Source organism: Macaca fascicularis, chromosome 16 (assembly GCF_037993035.2).
Source record: "Macaca fascicularis isolate 582-1 chromosome 16, T2T-MFA8v1.1".
In the NCBI taxonomy this organism is placed as follows: domain Eukaryota; kingdom Metazoa; phylum Chordata; class Mammalia; order Primates; family Cercopithecidae; genus Macaca; species Macaca fascicularis.
Window position 1 is genome coordinate 16,467,841 of NC_088390.1, and position 16,329 is coordinate 16,484,169.

The 16,329-nt window shown below is 40.1% G+C and overlaps 1 protein-coding gene across 48 annotated transcripts in view; it reads left to right on the plus strand.

The window, feature by feature from the left end:
- The window catches only part of NCOR1 (nuclear receptor corepressor 1), a 191,217-nt gene that overhangs the window by 24,371 nt on the left and 150,517 nt on the right, over positions 1-16,329 (plus strand). For all 48 annotated transcript variants that reach the window (XM_074018641.1, XM_074018645.1, XM_074018652.1 and 45 more), the window contains one exon: positions 10,084-10,217. In XM_074018641.1, coding sequence (XP_073874742.1) covers positions 10,084-10,217 — 134 coding nt within the window. The remainder of the gene's footprint in view (positions 1-10,083; positions 10,218-16,329) is intronic.

Below are 16,329 nucleotides of genomic sequence, written 5' to 3' on the forward strand. Positions count from 1 at the left end.
GAGTTAGAATGGACATTCTTACATTGTTCCTGTGTAGGGAGGCATTTAGTCTTTCACCATTACATGGAATGTTAGTTGCACGTTTTTGTTGATGCTTTTGGTTGAAGAGGTTGCTTTCTGTTCCTAGTTTGAGAATTTCTGTCATGATTGGGTGTTGAATTTTGCTTGTATTGTCCCCCTACCCCAGTGTTATTAATCTGATTACCAATTTTCTGGATTATCGTTGCTGCTGGTTTTTTTTTAAAAATCAGGCCGGGCGCGGTGGCTCACACCTTTAATCTCAGCACTTTGGGAGGCTGAGGCAGGTGGATCACTTGAGGTCAGGAGTTTGAGACTAGCCTGGCCAACATGATGAAACCCCTTCTCTACTAAATATATGAAAAAATTAGGCCGGGTGCGGTGGCTCAAGCCTGTAATCCCAGCACTTTGGGAGGCCGAGACGGGCGGATCACGAGGTCAGGAGATCGAGACCATCCTGGCTAATATGGTGAAACCCCGTCTCTACTAAAAATACAAAAAACTAGCCGGGCGAGGTGGTGGGCGCCTGTAGTCCCAGCTACTCGGGAGGCTGAGGCAGGAGAATGGCGTAAACCCGGGAGGCGGAGCTTGCAGTGAGCTGAGATCCGGCCACTGCACTCCAGCCTGGGCGACAAAGCGAGACTCCGTCTCAAAAAAAAAAAAAAAAAGAAAAAGAAAAAATTTGCCAGGCATCGTGGCAGGCACCTGTGATCCCAGCTACTCGGGAGGTTGAGGCAGGAGAATCGCTTGAACCCGGGAGGCGGAGGTTGCAGTGAGCCAAAATTGTGCTGTTGCACTCCAGCCTGGGCAACAAGAGTGAAACCCCATCTTAAAAGAAACAAAATTAACTTTGCAGTTTAGTTTATATATATACACATATATCTTTATTAATGCACTCATTATATGTGTACATTGTAACAAATTTTGAAAAATTCATAAACTCATAGAACCATCACCAAAATGAAGATGAACAACATTTCTAACACTCCAGAACGTTTCTTGGTACCCCATCCTCCTTGGCACCCTATCGGTGTCAGTCCTTCTCCCCCACTTCCTACTAACCTCAGCTCCTAGGAAACCACTGATGTGCTTTCTATCATAATACATTGTATATGTTCGGAGCTTCATGGGAACTCTTTTGTCTGTGGCCTCTTTTGCTTCCCATGATACTTCTGTGATCTATCCATGTCTGGCATGTCTCGGTTCATTCCTTTTTATTGTTGAGTATGGGTATGCCACAATTTATCCAGTCGCCTATTCCAGTTTTTGATTATTATAAGTAAAATTACTTAGAAAACATATATCTATATATTTGTTGTATCTAGATTATTAAAAGAAGTATTGCCTCGTTTTCTTAACAGTATCCTTTGGAGAGTGTACATTTTTTATTTTCATCAAGTCCGATGTACTTTTTTTTTTGAGATGGAGTCTTGCTCTGTTGCCCAGGCTGGAGTGCTATGGTGCCATTTCAGCTCACTGCAGCCTCTGCCTGCCGGGTTCAAACAATTCTCCTGCCTCAGCCTCCCGAGTAGCTGGAATTACAGGCATGTGCCACCACACCCAGGTAAGTTTTGTATTTTTAGTAGAGATGGAGTTTCACCATGTTGGCCAGGCTGGGGTCGAACTCCTGACCTCAGGTGATCCACCCTCCTCGGCCTTCCAAAGTGCTGGGATTACAGGCATGAGCCACTGTACCCAGCCCCAATGTATTATTTTTATTGTTCCTTTTTTGTGCTTTTTGTGTCATACCTAAGAAATTTTTGCCAAATTCACTAAGATTTTCACTTATGTTTTCTTCTCTAAGTTTTATAATTTTAGGTTTTTCATTTAGGTAAATTACCTATTTTGAATTAAAATTTTATATGTGATGTGGTAAGCATTGAGTTTCAGTCTTTCTGCATTAAGAATAATGTTAGCTTGGAGAGTGGTCTTTACTCCTGTGTTTTCTTAAGGGGTTTGCGTAGGATTGGTACTTTTTTTTTTGAGATGGAGTCTCGCTCTGTCGTCCAGGCTGGAGTACAGTGGCATGATCTTGGCTCACTGCAACCTTCATCTCCTGGGTTCAAGCGATTCTACTGCCTTAGCCTCCTGAGTAGTTGGGATTACAGGTGCGTGCCACCACACCTGGCTAATTTTTGTATTTTTAGTAGAGATGGGGTTTCACCGTGTTGGCCAGGCTGGTCTCGAACTTCTGACCTCAAGTGATCCACCCGCCTCAGCCTCCCAAAGTGTTGGGATTATAGGCATGAGCCACCATGCCTGGCCTTCTCTCTCTCTCTCTCTCTCTCTCTGCCCCTCTCCCTCTCTTTCCCCCTCTCTCCTCTTTCTCCTCTTTCTCCCTTTGAGTCTTACTCTGTCACCCAGGCTGGAGTGGGCAATTGCATGATCTTGGCTCACTGCAACCTCCTCCTGGTTCAAGCAATTCTCCTGCCTCAGCCTCCCAAGTAATTGGGATTACAAGCGCCCACCACGTTGCCTGGCTAATTTTTTGTATTTTTATTTGCAACAGGGTTTCGCCATGTTGGCCAGACTAGTCTCGAACTCCTGACCTTAGGTTATCTACCCACCTCAGCCTCCCAAAGTGCTGGGATTACAGATGTGAGCCACCACGTGTGGCCCAGGATTGATACTTTTTCATCCTTAGATATTTGATAGAATTTATCAGTGAAACTATTGGGCCCAGAATTTTTTTTGTGGGAAGAATTGAAATATGAGCTCCCTTTCTTTAATAGTTATAATTCAGATACTCAGTTTTTTTCTTGAGTCAGTTTGGATGTATTTTGTTGTTTAAGGTATCAGATTTATTGACATAATTTGTCACAATATTTCCTCATCATTTCAGTGCCTTTGATCAGATATGTTGCGATGTTGTTCCTCATGTGGATAATGTGTTTTTTTTATTTTATTTTTTTTTAATCAGTCTGCCTAGAGGTTTATCAGTTTAATAGATTCTTGAAGAACTACCTTTGGTTTCAGTCATTTTCACTATTTTCTCTATTTCATTGATTTCTGCTCTTTATTGTTTTTTTCCTTCTTTAATTGTCTGTGTATATATCATTTCTGACATCCTTCATTCTTTCTGTATATTCAGGTTTTCTTCTGATATTATTGTGTTTTTGCCTGAAGAACTTCATTTCTCTTAGTTTAGGTCTTTTGGCAATTAATTCTCTCAGCTTTTATTTGCCTGAAAAAGTTTTTATTTCTGAAGACTGTTTTCACTAGATATAGAATTCTAAGTTGACAGTTTCAGTATTTTAAGAGATACCTGGCTAGTATGATTTCTGACTAGAAGCCTGTGGTCATTCTTAATTTTTGTTCATTAATGTATAAAACACATTTTCCCCCCTCTGGCTACTTGTTGTTTTTTTTGAGGCAGTCTTGCTCTGTCATTCAGGCTGGAGAGCAGTGGTACGATCTCAGCTCACTACAACCTCTACCTCCCGGGTTCAAGCAATTCTTGTGCCTCAGCCTCCTGAGTAGCTGGGGCTGCAGGCATGCACTACCATGCCCAGCTAATCTTTTTTTTTTGAGACGGAGTTTCACTCTTGTTGCCCAGGCTGGAGTGCAGTGATGCAATCTTGGCTCACCACAACCTCCGCCTCCTTCAAGCGATTCTCCTGCCTCAGCCTCCCGAGTAGCTGGGATTATAGGCATGTGCCACCATGCCCGGCTAATTTTGTATTTTTAGTAGCTACAGATGGGATTTCTTCATGTTGGTCAGGCTGGTCTTGAACTCCTGACCTCAGGTGATCCATCCGCCTCAGCCGCCCAAAGTGCTGAGATTACAGGCGTGAACCACTGTGCCCGGCCCTAGCTAATTTTTTGTATTTTTAGTAGGGACAAGTTTTCGCTATGTTAGCCAGGCTGGTCTTGAACGCCTGGCCTCAAGTGATCTGCCTGCCTTCGCCTCCCAAAGTGTGGGGATTTCAGGTGTGAGCCACTGTGCCTGGTCTCCTCTTGTTACTTTTTAAGAGTTTTCTCTTTATCATTGGTGCCTTGCTATGTTGCCTAGGCTGGAGTGCAGTGGTTTTCATAGGTGCAGTCCCACTGCTGATCACACAGGAGTTGTGACCTGCTCCTTTTTGTTTTTTTTTTTAACCTGGGTGGGTTCATCCCTCCTTAGGCAACCTGGTAGTCCCCCTGCTTCTGAGAGGTCATCATATAAATGCTGAACTTAGTGTAGACATCTGATTGGCATAGCCCAGAGCGGTAGCCCAGAAGTACTGGGCTGAAGGGATCCTCTTGCCTCAGCCTCCCAAGTAGATGGGAATACAGGTGTGAGTCACGACGCCTGGCTGTTGTGCTTTTTGAATGAATACATTATTGTCCCTGACATTCACCAAGCTTCCTGATTCTGTGGATTTACAATTTTCATAAAATTTGAGCAGTTTGGGGCCATTGTTTTTTCAAATATTTTTTCCTGTCTCCTTTCCCCCTAGTTTCTATCTGGGACTCCAATTACTCATGTTGCATGTTATTCCACAGTTCACTGTACCTCTGTTCACTTTTTTCCTCCTGTGTTTTTAAATCCATTAGCTTCATTTTGCTATGGTATCATAGTTAGTGATCTTTTCTTTTGTACTTTTCAGCCTGTTGTTAATTTTATCCAGTGACACTTCTATTGCAGATGGATTTCATTTTTGATTAGAATATGAACGTGAATTTCGTACTTTTTTAGTGCTGGCCTTTGTTATATTCCTGTAAAGAGAGATGAAGTCCTTCTGGTAGGAAATTAAGTTACTTTTGAGGCTTGTTTTTAAACTCTTAGGGCAGGTCTAGAGTAGTCTCTTTATTCTAGGTCTAATTTATTCCCCACTTCTAAGCTTGTCTCCTAGGGTTTCTGTTGAATGTCCCATGTATTCAGTGGGGTTTCCTCACTCTTGCTGGAAGAAATTTGAATGAGTTCTTGCCCTGAGTGAGCTCAGGGAATTGTTTGCTTTATAGTTGCTTCTAATTGTTCTATCATCAGAAATTATTTTTATCCCAGCCTGTGATATTTCTCCTTATGCATTTACAGACTAGAATTCAGACAGAGGCTTAAGGGATCCTAAATTCAGAGTTCAAGAAATCTTTCTCTTTGAAACTCACTTGTGAAAGTTCAGTCCCTATGGCTTATCCAAACCTCGTACGGTTGCTTCTTCAATGACTGTGATTGTGGGACACGAATTAGGTTCCCTTCCCATGGCTGCAGTTTGGAAATTGCCTTTAGGCAGAGGGCCTAGAGTATGGTAGGTAGGGCTTACCTCATTTGCTTCATTTCTCTCAGTGATCAAGCCCTTTTTTTTAGCTGTTGACTGTGGGAAGGTAATTCTGAGCAGTGTTACCTGCTTATACCTGGAAGCTGCAGTGCACTGTTGTTACTTTTATTTTACTCCTTACTCTTAATTTTTCTTGCTGGGTACATCCTTTAGAAATTCTTTCAGAGAGTATTGGCTGGGCGCGGTGGCTCATACCTGTAATCCCAGCACCTTGGGAGGCTGACGCGGGCAGATCACGAGGTCAGGAGATCAAGATCATCCTGGCTAACACGGTGAAACCCCGTCTCTACTAAAAATACAAAAAAAAAAAAAAACCCCAAAAATTAGCTGGGCATGGTGGCCGGCACCTGTAGTCCCACCTTCTCGGGAGGCTGAGGCAGGAGAATGGTGTGAACCCGGAAGGTGGAGTTTGCAGTGAGCCGAGATTACGCCGCTGCACTCCAGCCTGGACGACAGAGTGAGACTCCTTCTCAAAAAAAAAAAAAAAAAAGAAAAAAAGAAGTTCTTTCAGAGAGTGTCTGTGGTTGGTACATTATTTGAGTTCTTGAATACTCAAAAGTTAGTAGCCTTAAAACTTGAGTGATGGTTTATTTTTTATTTCATTTTATTTTTAAAGACAAGGTTTCACTCTATCACCCAGGCCAAAATGCAGTAACACAGTCATAGTTCACTGTAACTTTGAGCTCCTGGGCTCAAGTGATTCTCCCACCTCAGCCTCGTGAGTAGCTAGGACTACAGGTTTGTACCACCGCCGTGCCCAGCTGATTTTTAAATTTTTTGTAGAGATGGGCTCTCACTGCACAGGCTTATCTCAAACCACTGGCCTCAAGCTGTCCTCCTGCCTTGCCCTCCCAAAATGCTGGGATTACAGGCATGAACCAGCATGGCTGGTCAATGATGACTTAGTTATTCAATTTGTAGCTTCAAAGTTATTTTCCTCTGAACTTGGAATATGCTATTATTTGCTGTTTGCTTCTATTCAGTGTTGCTAATGAGAAGCCTGCTTTTATTATGATTCTTCTAACTTTGTAGGAAATCTGTTTTTTATTTCATGGAACTTATAACAAAGTTTCAATTTATTCTTGTTTTCTAATATTTTTATGTGTCCAGTATGGATTAATTTTTAAAATACATCCAGTTTTTTCCTTAAGCCCTTTTAAATCTGAAGACCATGTTTTTTTTTTCTAACTTCAGAGAAATGCTGTTCTATTATTTCTCAGGATCCTGTCTCTTACCTGTTGATATGGGAAGTTGGAACTTTTTGCACTAGCTCCCATTTTTAACTTTTCTTCTGTGGTTTCTATGTCTTTGTGCTTTACTGGGTACTGAGAGAATTCCTCAGTTCTCTCTTAGCTTTTCACTTCTGTGTGTTCAACTATTGTTTACATTCAGTGATTCAATTTTTAGTTTCTTTGATTTTTTTTTTTTTTTTTTTTTTTTTTTGAGATAGAGTCTCGCTCTGTCACCCAGGCTGGAGTGCAGTGGTGCCATCTCGGCTCACTGCAAGCTCCACCTCCTGGGTTCAGGCCATTCTCCTGCCTCAGCCTCCCGAGTAGCTGGGACTATAGATTCTGCCACCGCGCCTGGCTTATTTTTTGTATTTTTAGTAGAGATGGGTTTTCACCGTGTTAGCCAGGACGGTCTCGATCTCCTGACCTCGTGATCTACCTGCCTCGGCCTCCCAAAGTGCTGGGATTACAGGCGTGAGCCACCGCACCCGGCCTCTGATTCTTTTATTAAATTTAAAAAAAATTTTTTGAGACAGAGTCTGACTCTGTTGCCCAGGCTTGAGTACAGTGGCACGATCTTGGCTCATTGCAACCTCCACCTCCTGGGTGCAAGCAATTCTCGTACCTCAGCCTTCTGAGTAGCTGGGACCACAGACATGTGCCACCATGCCCAGCTAATTTTTGTAATTTTAGTACACATGGGGTTTTGCCAAGTTGGCCAGGTTGGTGTCAAGCTCCTGGCCTCAAGTAACCCTCTCACCTTGGCCTCCCAACGTGCTAAGATTACAGGCGTGAGCTACCATGCCCGGCCTACCATTTTATTTATTTTTTATTTATTTATTTTTTTACAAACCCTTGTGATGAGGGCTGACTTTTTTTTTTTTATTTAAAAAAACAAAACAAAACAGAATCTCGCTCTGTCGCCGAGGCTGGAGTTCAGTGACTTGGTCTTGGCTCACTGCAACGTCTTTCTCCCAGGTTCAAGCGATTCTCCTGCCTCAGCCTCTGGAGTAGCTGGGATTACATGTGCCTGCCACCATGCCTGGCTAGTTTTTGTATTTTTAGTAGAGATGGGATTTCACCATGTTGGCCAGGCTGGTCTTGGACTCCTGACCTCAAGTGATCTGCCTACCTTGGCCTCCCAAAGTTCTGGGATTACAAGCGTGAGCCATAGCACCTGGCCTATTTGATTGTTTTTGAGAATATTATTATTATTTTCTAAGTCCTTTTTATTTTTATCTACTGTTTTTTTTTTTTTTTTTTTTTTGAGACGGAGTCTCGCTCTGTCACCCAGGCTGGAGTGCAGTGGCCGGATCTCAGCTCACTGCAAGCTCCGCCTCCCGGGTTCACACCATTCTCCGGCCTCAGCCTCCCGAGTAGCTGGGACTACAGGCGCCCGCCACCTCACCCGGCTAGTTTTTTGTATTTCTTAGTAGAGATGGGGTTTCACCGTGTTATCCAGGATGGTCTCGATCTCCTGACCTTGTGATCCGCCCGTCTCGGCCTCCCAAAGTGCTGGGATTACAGGCTTGAGCCACCGCGCCCGGCCTTATCTACTGTTTTACCTGTTTCCTTGGATGTAAATTCTTTTTTGTTTTGGTGCCTTTGAAAAAACTTTTTTTTTTTTTTTTGTGAGACAGAGTCTTGCACTTTTGTCTGGGCTGGAGTGCAATGGTAAGGTCTCGGCTCACTGCAGCCTCCGCCTCCCAGGTTCACGTGATTCTCCTGCCTCAGTCTCCTGAGTAGCTGGGATTACAGGAGCACGCCACCACGCCCAGCTAATTTTTTGTATTTTTAGTAGAGACGGGGTTTCGTTATGTTGGCCAGGCTGTTCTCAAACTCCTGACCTTGTGATCTGCCCGCCTTGGCCTCCCAAAGTGCTGGGATTACGGGCGTGAGCCACCGTGCCAGGCTGAAAAAGTTTTTTAAATGGTTTTGTTTTTTATGTATTCAACTTTATATCTGAGATTTCTTCTTAGACTATGAGTTATTTTTCACTCATAACTTACAGAGAAGGGCTCTCAATGGCTTTATCTACCCCCTGTTTTATCCTGGACAGCACAGTTTTATCTGTTTATGATTTTTAAAACATTTTTGTTGACACAGAATTCATATAACAGAAAATTTACCATTTTAAAGTATATAATATAGCAGCTTTTAATATATTCATTATATTGTGCAACTATCACCATTACCCGATTTCAGGATATCTCCATCACCTGCAACAAAACCCCATACCTAATAGCAGTTTCAGTTCTCTTCCTCTCCCCATCTTTTGGCAGCCACCAATTCATTTTCTGTTTCTGTGGATTTGTTGCCTTTTCTTTTTTTTTTTTTTTTTTGTTTTCTTTTTAAATACAGTGTCTTGCTCTGTCACCCAGGCTGGAGTGCAGTGACGCAGTCGGAGCTCACTGCAGCCTCTAACTCTTGGGCTCAAGTGATCCTCCCGCCTTAGCCTACCGAGTAGCTGGGACGTGCCACAATGCCTGGCTAATTTTTAAATTTATTTTTTGTAGAGATGAAGTCTCACTATGTTGCCCAGACTAGTCTTGAATCTCTGGGGTCAAGCAATCTGCCCACCTTGGCCTCCCAAAGTGTTGGGATTACAGACGTGAGCCATAGCACCCAGGCTGGATTTGCTTATTATAGACATTTTATATAAATGGAATAATAATATGCGACCTTTTGTGCCTGGCCTTTTTTTTTTTTTAAACTTAGTATAATGTTTTCTATGTTCATCTGTGTTCTAGCATGTGTTCTAGCATCTCTTCTTTTTTAAGGCTGAATGATATTCAGTTGTATGGTTATACTACATTTTGTTTATTTGTTCATTAGTTGATGGACATTTTGGTTGTTTTTTGTTTTTATTTTTTGGCTATTGTGAATAATGCACCCATGAAAAATTGTTTACTAGGTTTTGTGTGTGGTTTTATGTACTTGCAATTCTTTGGGGTATATACCTAAGACTGGAGTTCCTAGCTTATTTAGTAATTTAGTAATTCTGTGTTTTTCTGTTTATGATTGAGTTAGCACAATAGATTTGTTTGGAAAATAAGTTTTTGCCAAAAAACAAAAACAAAGGAAAGGTACAAAAACAAACACAAAAAACGCACCTAGTTTTGATGGGAAAAACTACTACTCTTAACTAGCAGGTTGATTCTCCGGACTTCAGTTTCTTCATTGTAGGTGTGGAAGGATTTGATTAGACTTCCATGACCCTTCTTCCAGCTTACTCATTATGAATTTAGTATTGGAATGCTTTTTAGGATTTCATATTGAACACGCGAGTTTGAGATTTTACTGACGTGAGTAATACGGATTGGGAGTTATTGTAATTTGTTATTAGAGGAATGAATCAATATAGATTAAACTTGAAATTTCATTTTGGATTATTTTTAATGATACACGGTTAAAATGTTGATTATTTTAAGGAGAAGATTATGTCAATGAAGGATTGAAATAGTCATTGCTCTTTCTTTCCATACTTAGTGGTCCATAACTACCTTTATACTTGCTTTGATTTCATGATGCTGTTCAGTTTTTGGTTAACAACTGATGTATGATTATTTTAATACTAGGAGTTCGCAGTCCCTGATTATCGTTCTTCTCATCTTGAAGTGAGTCAGGCATCACAGCTTTTGCAGCAACAGCAGCAGCAACAGCTTCGAAGGCGACCTTCCTTGCTTTCAGAATTTCACCCAGGTTCTGACAGGTAATGAGGTTTCTTTTATGTTTCTATTTAGGATTATAACTGTGAAGTATACAAGTTTGTCATTATTTTATATTTTTACTTTTTATTAACCAAGCCATGACTGGTCATTTATAGTTTACGTTTTGAATTCTTTCTTGTTGGTTGGTTGCAGTAGTTAACAAGCTCTTAAAACTTGTTTCCTTAGTTTGGCATTAATATTATATAGTAGAAAGGCAGTAAACCCCCTGGTCACCTGTGTGTCCTTGGTTATGTTCTATAGACTTGGGCTGCACATTAGAACCACCTGGGATGCCCAAGTCTCATCACAAAACACTTAAATCAATCTCTGGGGTTGGGCCCAGGCTTTATTTTATCGCGGAAGTTTTTCTGGTAATTCTGATTTGCAGCTAGGGTTTCCAGTCAGTGATCTCAACTCTTCAAGCTTTAGTTTTCCCTCCTATAGAAATGGAGATAATAGTGGCATTGTCCTCAACTGATAGTAAATATTCTATCAGATAATGTAGGTCCTGTAAAATGCATGGTGGGTTCTCTTTTTCCTCAGTGTCCTTACCATCTCTGCTTTCTTTTACTTCATTCTCATTCTGAAAGTTGTGTGTTTTTGTTTTTTTTGAGACGGGATCTTTGTAGCTCTGTTGCCCAGGCTGGAGTGCAGTGGCATGATCGTGGCTTATTGCAGCCTCAGCCCCCTGGGCTCAAGTGATTCTCCCACCTTAGTTTCCCAGTCCAGGCAAATTTTGTAATTTTTGTAGAGACAGGATTTCGCCATGTTGAGGCGAAATTGAAGGAGTCTTGAACTCCTGAGCTCAAGTGATCCGCCCACCCCTACCTCCCAAAATAGTTAATTCTTTTTTTTTTGAGGAGGAGGAGTCTCGCTCTGTCACTCAGGCTGGAGTGCAGTGGCATGATCTCAGCTCACTGCAACATCTGTCTCCAGGGTTCAAGTGATTCTCATGCCTCAGCTTCCTAAATAGCTGGGATTACAGGTGTACACCACCACACCCAGCTAGTTTTTGTATTTTTAGTAGAGACGGAGTTTTGCCATGTTGACCAGGCTGGTCTTGAATTCCTGGCCTCAAGTGATCTGCCTGCTTTGGCCTCCCAAAGTGTCGGGATCACAGGCATGAGCCACTGCACCTGGCCAGGGTTTTTTTTTTTAAATTGCGTGTGTTTAAGGCATACAGCATGTTGTTACGGGATATGTATAGATAATAAAAAGGTCACTATGGTGAAGCAAATTAACGTATCCATCATCTCACAAAGTTATTTATTTTTGCTTTTTGGTTTTTTTTTTTTACTCTTATGGCTGGACCAACTAAAATCTACTCATTTATCATGAATCCCAGATACAGCACAATATTATTGCCTGTAGTCCTCATGTTGTACACAAGAACTCTAGACTTGTTCATTCTATATATCTGCTACTTTACATCCTCTGACTTTCATCTCCCGCATTTTCTTTCCACCTCCTGCCCCTGGTAACCACTGTTACCACTGTTTTGTTCTCTTTGTAGAGTTCCTTTTTTTTTTTTTTTCAAGATTCCACATATAAATGAAATCATGCAATATTTTACTTTCTGTGTCTGGTTTATTTCACATAGCATAATGTCCTCCAGGCTTATCCATGTTGTGGAAGGCAAGATCTCTTTTTTTTGGGGGGGGGGTGGTGAATAATATTCCATAGTATATATATACCACAGTTTATGATTCATTCATTGACAGACACTTAGATTGTTTTTATATCTTGGCTATTGTGAATAATGCTGCAATAAACATGGGAGTGCAGTTATCTTTACAAGATGGTGATTTCATTTCCTTTGGGTATATATCCAGAAGAAGGATTGCCGGATCATATGGTAGTTCTATTTTTAATTTCTTTAGGAACTTCCATACTGTTTTTCATAATGGTTGTACTAATTTACATTACCACCAGCAGTGTACAAGAGTTCTTTTTTCTTCACACCCTCGTTAATATTTGTTATCTTTTGACTTTTTGGTAATAACTATCCTAATGGGTGTGAGAGTATCTCATAGTGCTTTTAATATACAGTTCCCTGATGACTAATGATACTGAACATCTTTTCATATACCTGTTGGTGATTTTTGTGTTTTCTTTTGAGAAATGTCTATTCAAGTCTTCTGCCCATTTTAAAATCAGGTTATTTGTTTCTCTGCTATTGAGTTTTATGAGTTCTTTATAAATTCTGGATATTAATCCCTTAGCAGATACATAGTTTACAAATATGTTTTCTGTGTCTACAGGCTGCTGACTCATTTTGTTGTTTTCAGAAGCTTTTTAGTTTGATGTAGTCCCATTTACATATTTGTGCTTTTGTGGCCTGACCTTTTGATATGCAAAAAATCATTGCCAAGGTCAGTGTCCTGGAGTTTTCTCTTGCAGGACTTTTATAGTTTCTGATCTTTTTTTTTTTTTTTTTTTTTTTTTTTTTTTTTTTTTTTTTTGAGACAGAGTCTTGCTCTGTCGCCCAGGCTGGAGTGCAGTGGCCGCATCTCAGCTCACTGCCAGCTCCGCCTCCCGGGTCTACGCCATTCTCCTGCCTCAGCCTCCCGAGTAGCTGGGACTACAGGCGCCCGCCACCTCACCCGGCTAGTTTTTTGTATTTTTTTAGTAGAGACGGGGTTTCACCGTATTAGCCAGGCTGGTCTCGATCTCCTGACCTTGTGATCCGCCCGTCTCGGCCTCCCAAAGTGCTGGGATTACAGGCTTGAGCCACCGCGCCCGGCCAGTTTCTGATCTTATATTTAAGTCTTTTATCCATTTCGAGTTGATTTTTGTGTATGGTGTAAAACAAGGGTCTAATTTCGTTCTTTTGCATCTGGATATCTAGTTTTCCCAGCATTATTGAAGAGACTACCCTTTCCCCATTGTGTTGCTGTGGTGCCCTTGTCAAAAGTTAGGCGGCCATATGTTTAGATTTATTTCTGGGCTTTCTATTCTAATGATCAGTGTGTCTGTTTTTATGCCAATACCATATTGTTTTGATTACTGTAACTTGGTAATACAATTTTAAATCAGGAAGTGTGATGCCTCTTTGTTTTTCTTTTTCAGAATTGATTTTGCTATTGGGGGTCTTTCATACACTTCCATGTGAATTTTAGGGTTTTTTTCTATTTATGTGAAAAATGCCATTGGGATTTTAATAAGGATTGTGTTGAATCTGTACTGTATATTTCTTTGGGTTGTGTGTACATTTTTGCAACATTCTTCTGATCCATGAGCACATGATATCTCTTCATTTATTTGTGGCTTGAGTTTCTTTAATCAGTGTTTTATAGTTTTCAGTATACAGATTTTTCACCTCCTTGGTTAAATTTATTTAAATGTTTTTTAAAACTCTGTCATAAATTGTTTCCTTGATTTCTTTTTCAGTTAGGTTGTTATTTGTGTATAAGACTGCTGTTGATTTTGTATCCTGCAACTGTACTGGATTCATTTATTCTAACAGTTTTTTTTAAATGTGTGGAATCTTGGGGAACTTTTATATGTAGGATTGTGTCATCTGCAAATAGAGATATTTTTACTTAGGATGCCTTTTATTTCTTTTATTATTATTATTTTTTGTTTGGTTGCTCTTGCTAGTACTTCTAGTACTATGTTGAATAGAAGCGTTTGCCACTGCTTCTAATCAACATAGTACTAGATGGGAAAAGGATCCCATCCTTACCTTTCATGGTATCTTAGTGGAAAATCTTTCAGTTTTTCCCTTTTGATTATGTTGTTAGTTGTGGAATTTTCCCAAATGGCCTTTATTTATGTTAAGGAACTTTCGTTTTCCTAAGCTGTTGAGTTTTTTAAGTCAAGAAAAGATTTTGGACTTTGTTGAATGCTTTTTCTGCAGCAGTTAAGATGATGTGTTTTGTTTTTGTTTTTACTTCTCTTCTTTTTACCAATAGGATATTTTATATTGTCGTTTTTTTCTTCTTGAATATTTATTTCTTCTCCTCAGTAAAATTTTTTTGCTAACGTATTTATTCTTAGTAGCATTTTACTTACTGATGACTCTCATATATTTCTGCTACAAATATAGAAATTTTGGGCCAGGCACTGTGGCTTACGCCTGTAATCCCAGCACTTTGGGAGACCAAGGCGGGCGGACCACGAGGTTGGGAGATTGAGACCATCCTGGCTAACATGGTGAAACACCATCTCTACTAAAAATACAAAAAAATTAGCCGGGCGTGGTGGCGGGCACCTGTAGGCTCAGCCACTCTGGAGGCTGAGGCAGGAGAATGGCATGAACCCGGGAGGCGGAGCTTACAGTGAGCCAAGATTGTGCCACTGGACTCCAGCCTGGGCGACAGAGTGAGACTCCATCTCAAAAATAAATAAATAAATAAAAAAATAAATAAATAAATAAAATAAATTTATTTAAATTTTCTGTGATTTTAGGCCCTGAATGTTTAAAAGTTTTACTCTGGATTAAGTTATGACAATTAGTAGTAGTAGATCATCGAACAAAAAACATAAATATATGTATACATTTTATTTATATTATTATTAAAAGCAAAAAGTAAAATCTTATTAAAAACATATCTTTTAATGAGAGAGGACTGGTTTCCCTTCCCCCAATTATTGTAATTTTTGAGTACTAATTACTGGAAACAGGCAGGCTTCTATGTGAATACTATTCCAATTTTTATTTTTTTTAAACAATGAATAATGTTCATATAAGTAGGTAGAAGTGGAATAAATTTTGTAGCTGCAATTTTGCTTAATTCTCTGAGTGCCTTCCAATTTCTAGACCAACAATCACAATTATCTGATGTCTAAAATTATTTTTTTGATCTTTCAGCTAAAATACAGTTTCTCCTTTGATACAAAAGCAAAGAATTAGAAACCACTTGGTTTGGAAAAAAGTTTGTTACCCATACTTTTCCCAGTCTCTTCTTTCAGTATTGACATCATTATTTCAAATTGTTCTTTTGCAGTACTGGAGGTTTAGTTTTATTGGTTTTTCACTTTTTTTATTATCTAGGATAGAGGTTGCCAAACTAAGGCTAGTTAGTGCTGACCATATCTTGCCTGTCCTGTTTTTGTTGAGCCCTCAAGAATGATTTTTTACATTTATGTGTTAAAATAAATTTTATTTTGTATATTTGAGGTTTACATGATGTTATGGAATACACATAGTTTAGCCAGTGAACATGCCTGTCATCTCACATATTTTGTTTTGGTGATGAACAGCTAAAATCTATCCATTTAGCAAAAATCCCTGATATAATTGTATTAACTTTAGTTCTCATGTTATACATTAGATCTCTAGACTTGTTCATCCTACACATCTGCTATTTTGTATCTTTTGACCTGCATCTCCTTATTTCCCCATCCCCAACTGGTAAACCACTGTTTCATTCTCTAGCCCTGTGTAATTGAGTGCTTTTTTTTTTTTTTTTTTTTTTTAAATATTTCATATATAGGGGAGATCATGCAATATTTTTCTTTTTGTGTCTGGCTTATTTCAGCATGGTTTCAGCGTGGTCCATCCACATTATGGCATATGAAAGGATTTTTTTCTTTTTTAAAGCTGAATAATATTTTATATACATATATATATACACACACACACACACACATACACACATACATACATATATATGTATACACACACACACATCACATTTTCTTTTTTTTTATTTTAGACAGAGTCTCACTCTGTCACCCAAGCTGAAGTGCAATGGTGCAACCTTGGTTCACTGCAACCTCCACTCCTGGGTTCAGGCTATTCTCCTGCCTCAGCCTCTGGACTAGCTGGGACTACAGGCACGTGCCACCATGCCCAGCTAATTTTTGTATTTTTAGTAGAGATGAGGTTTCGCCATGTTGGCGAGGCTGGTCTCGAACTGTGGACCTCAAGTGATCCACCCACCTCAGCCTCCCAAAGTGCAGGGATTACAGGTGTGAGCCACTGTGCCTGGCTTGCACATTTTCTTTATCCATTCATCTGTCAGTGGGCATCTAGGTTGTTTCTATATATTAACTATTGTGAATGATGCTGCCGTGAACATGGGAGTGTAGATATCTGGTGGTTGTTTTTTTTTCTTTTGAGATAGGGTCTTGCTTTACCACTCAGGCTGGAGTACAGTGGCATGATCA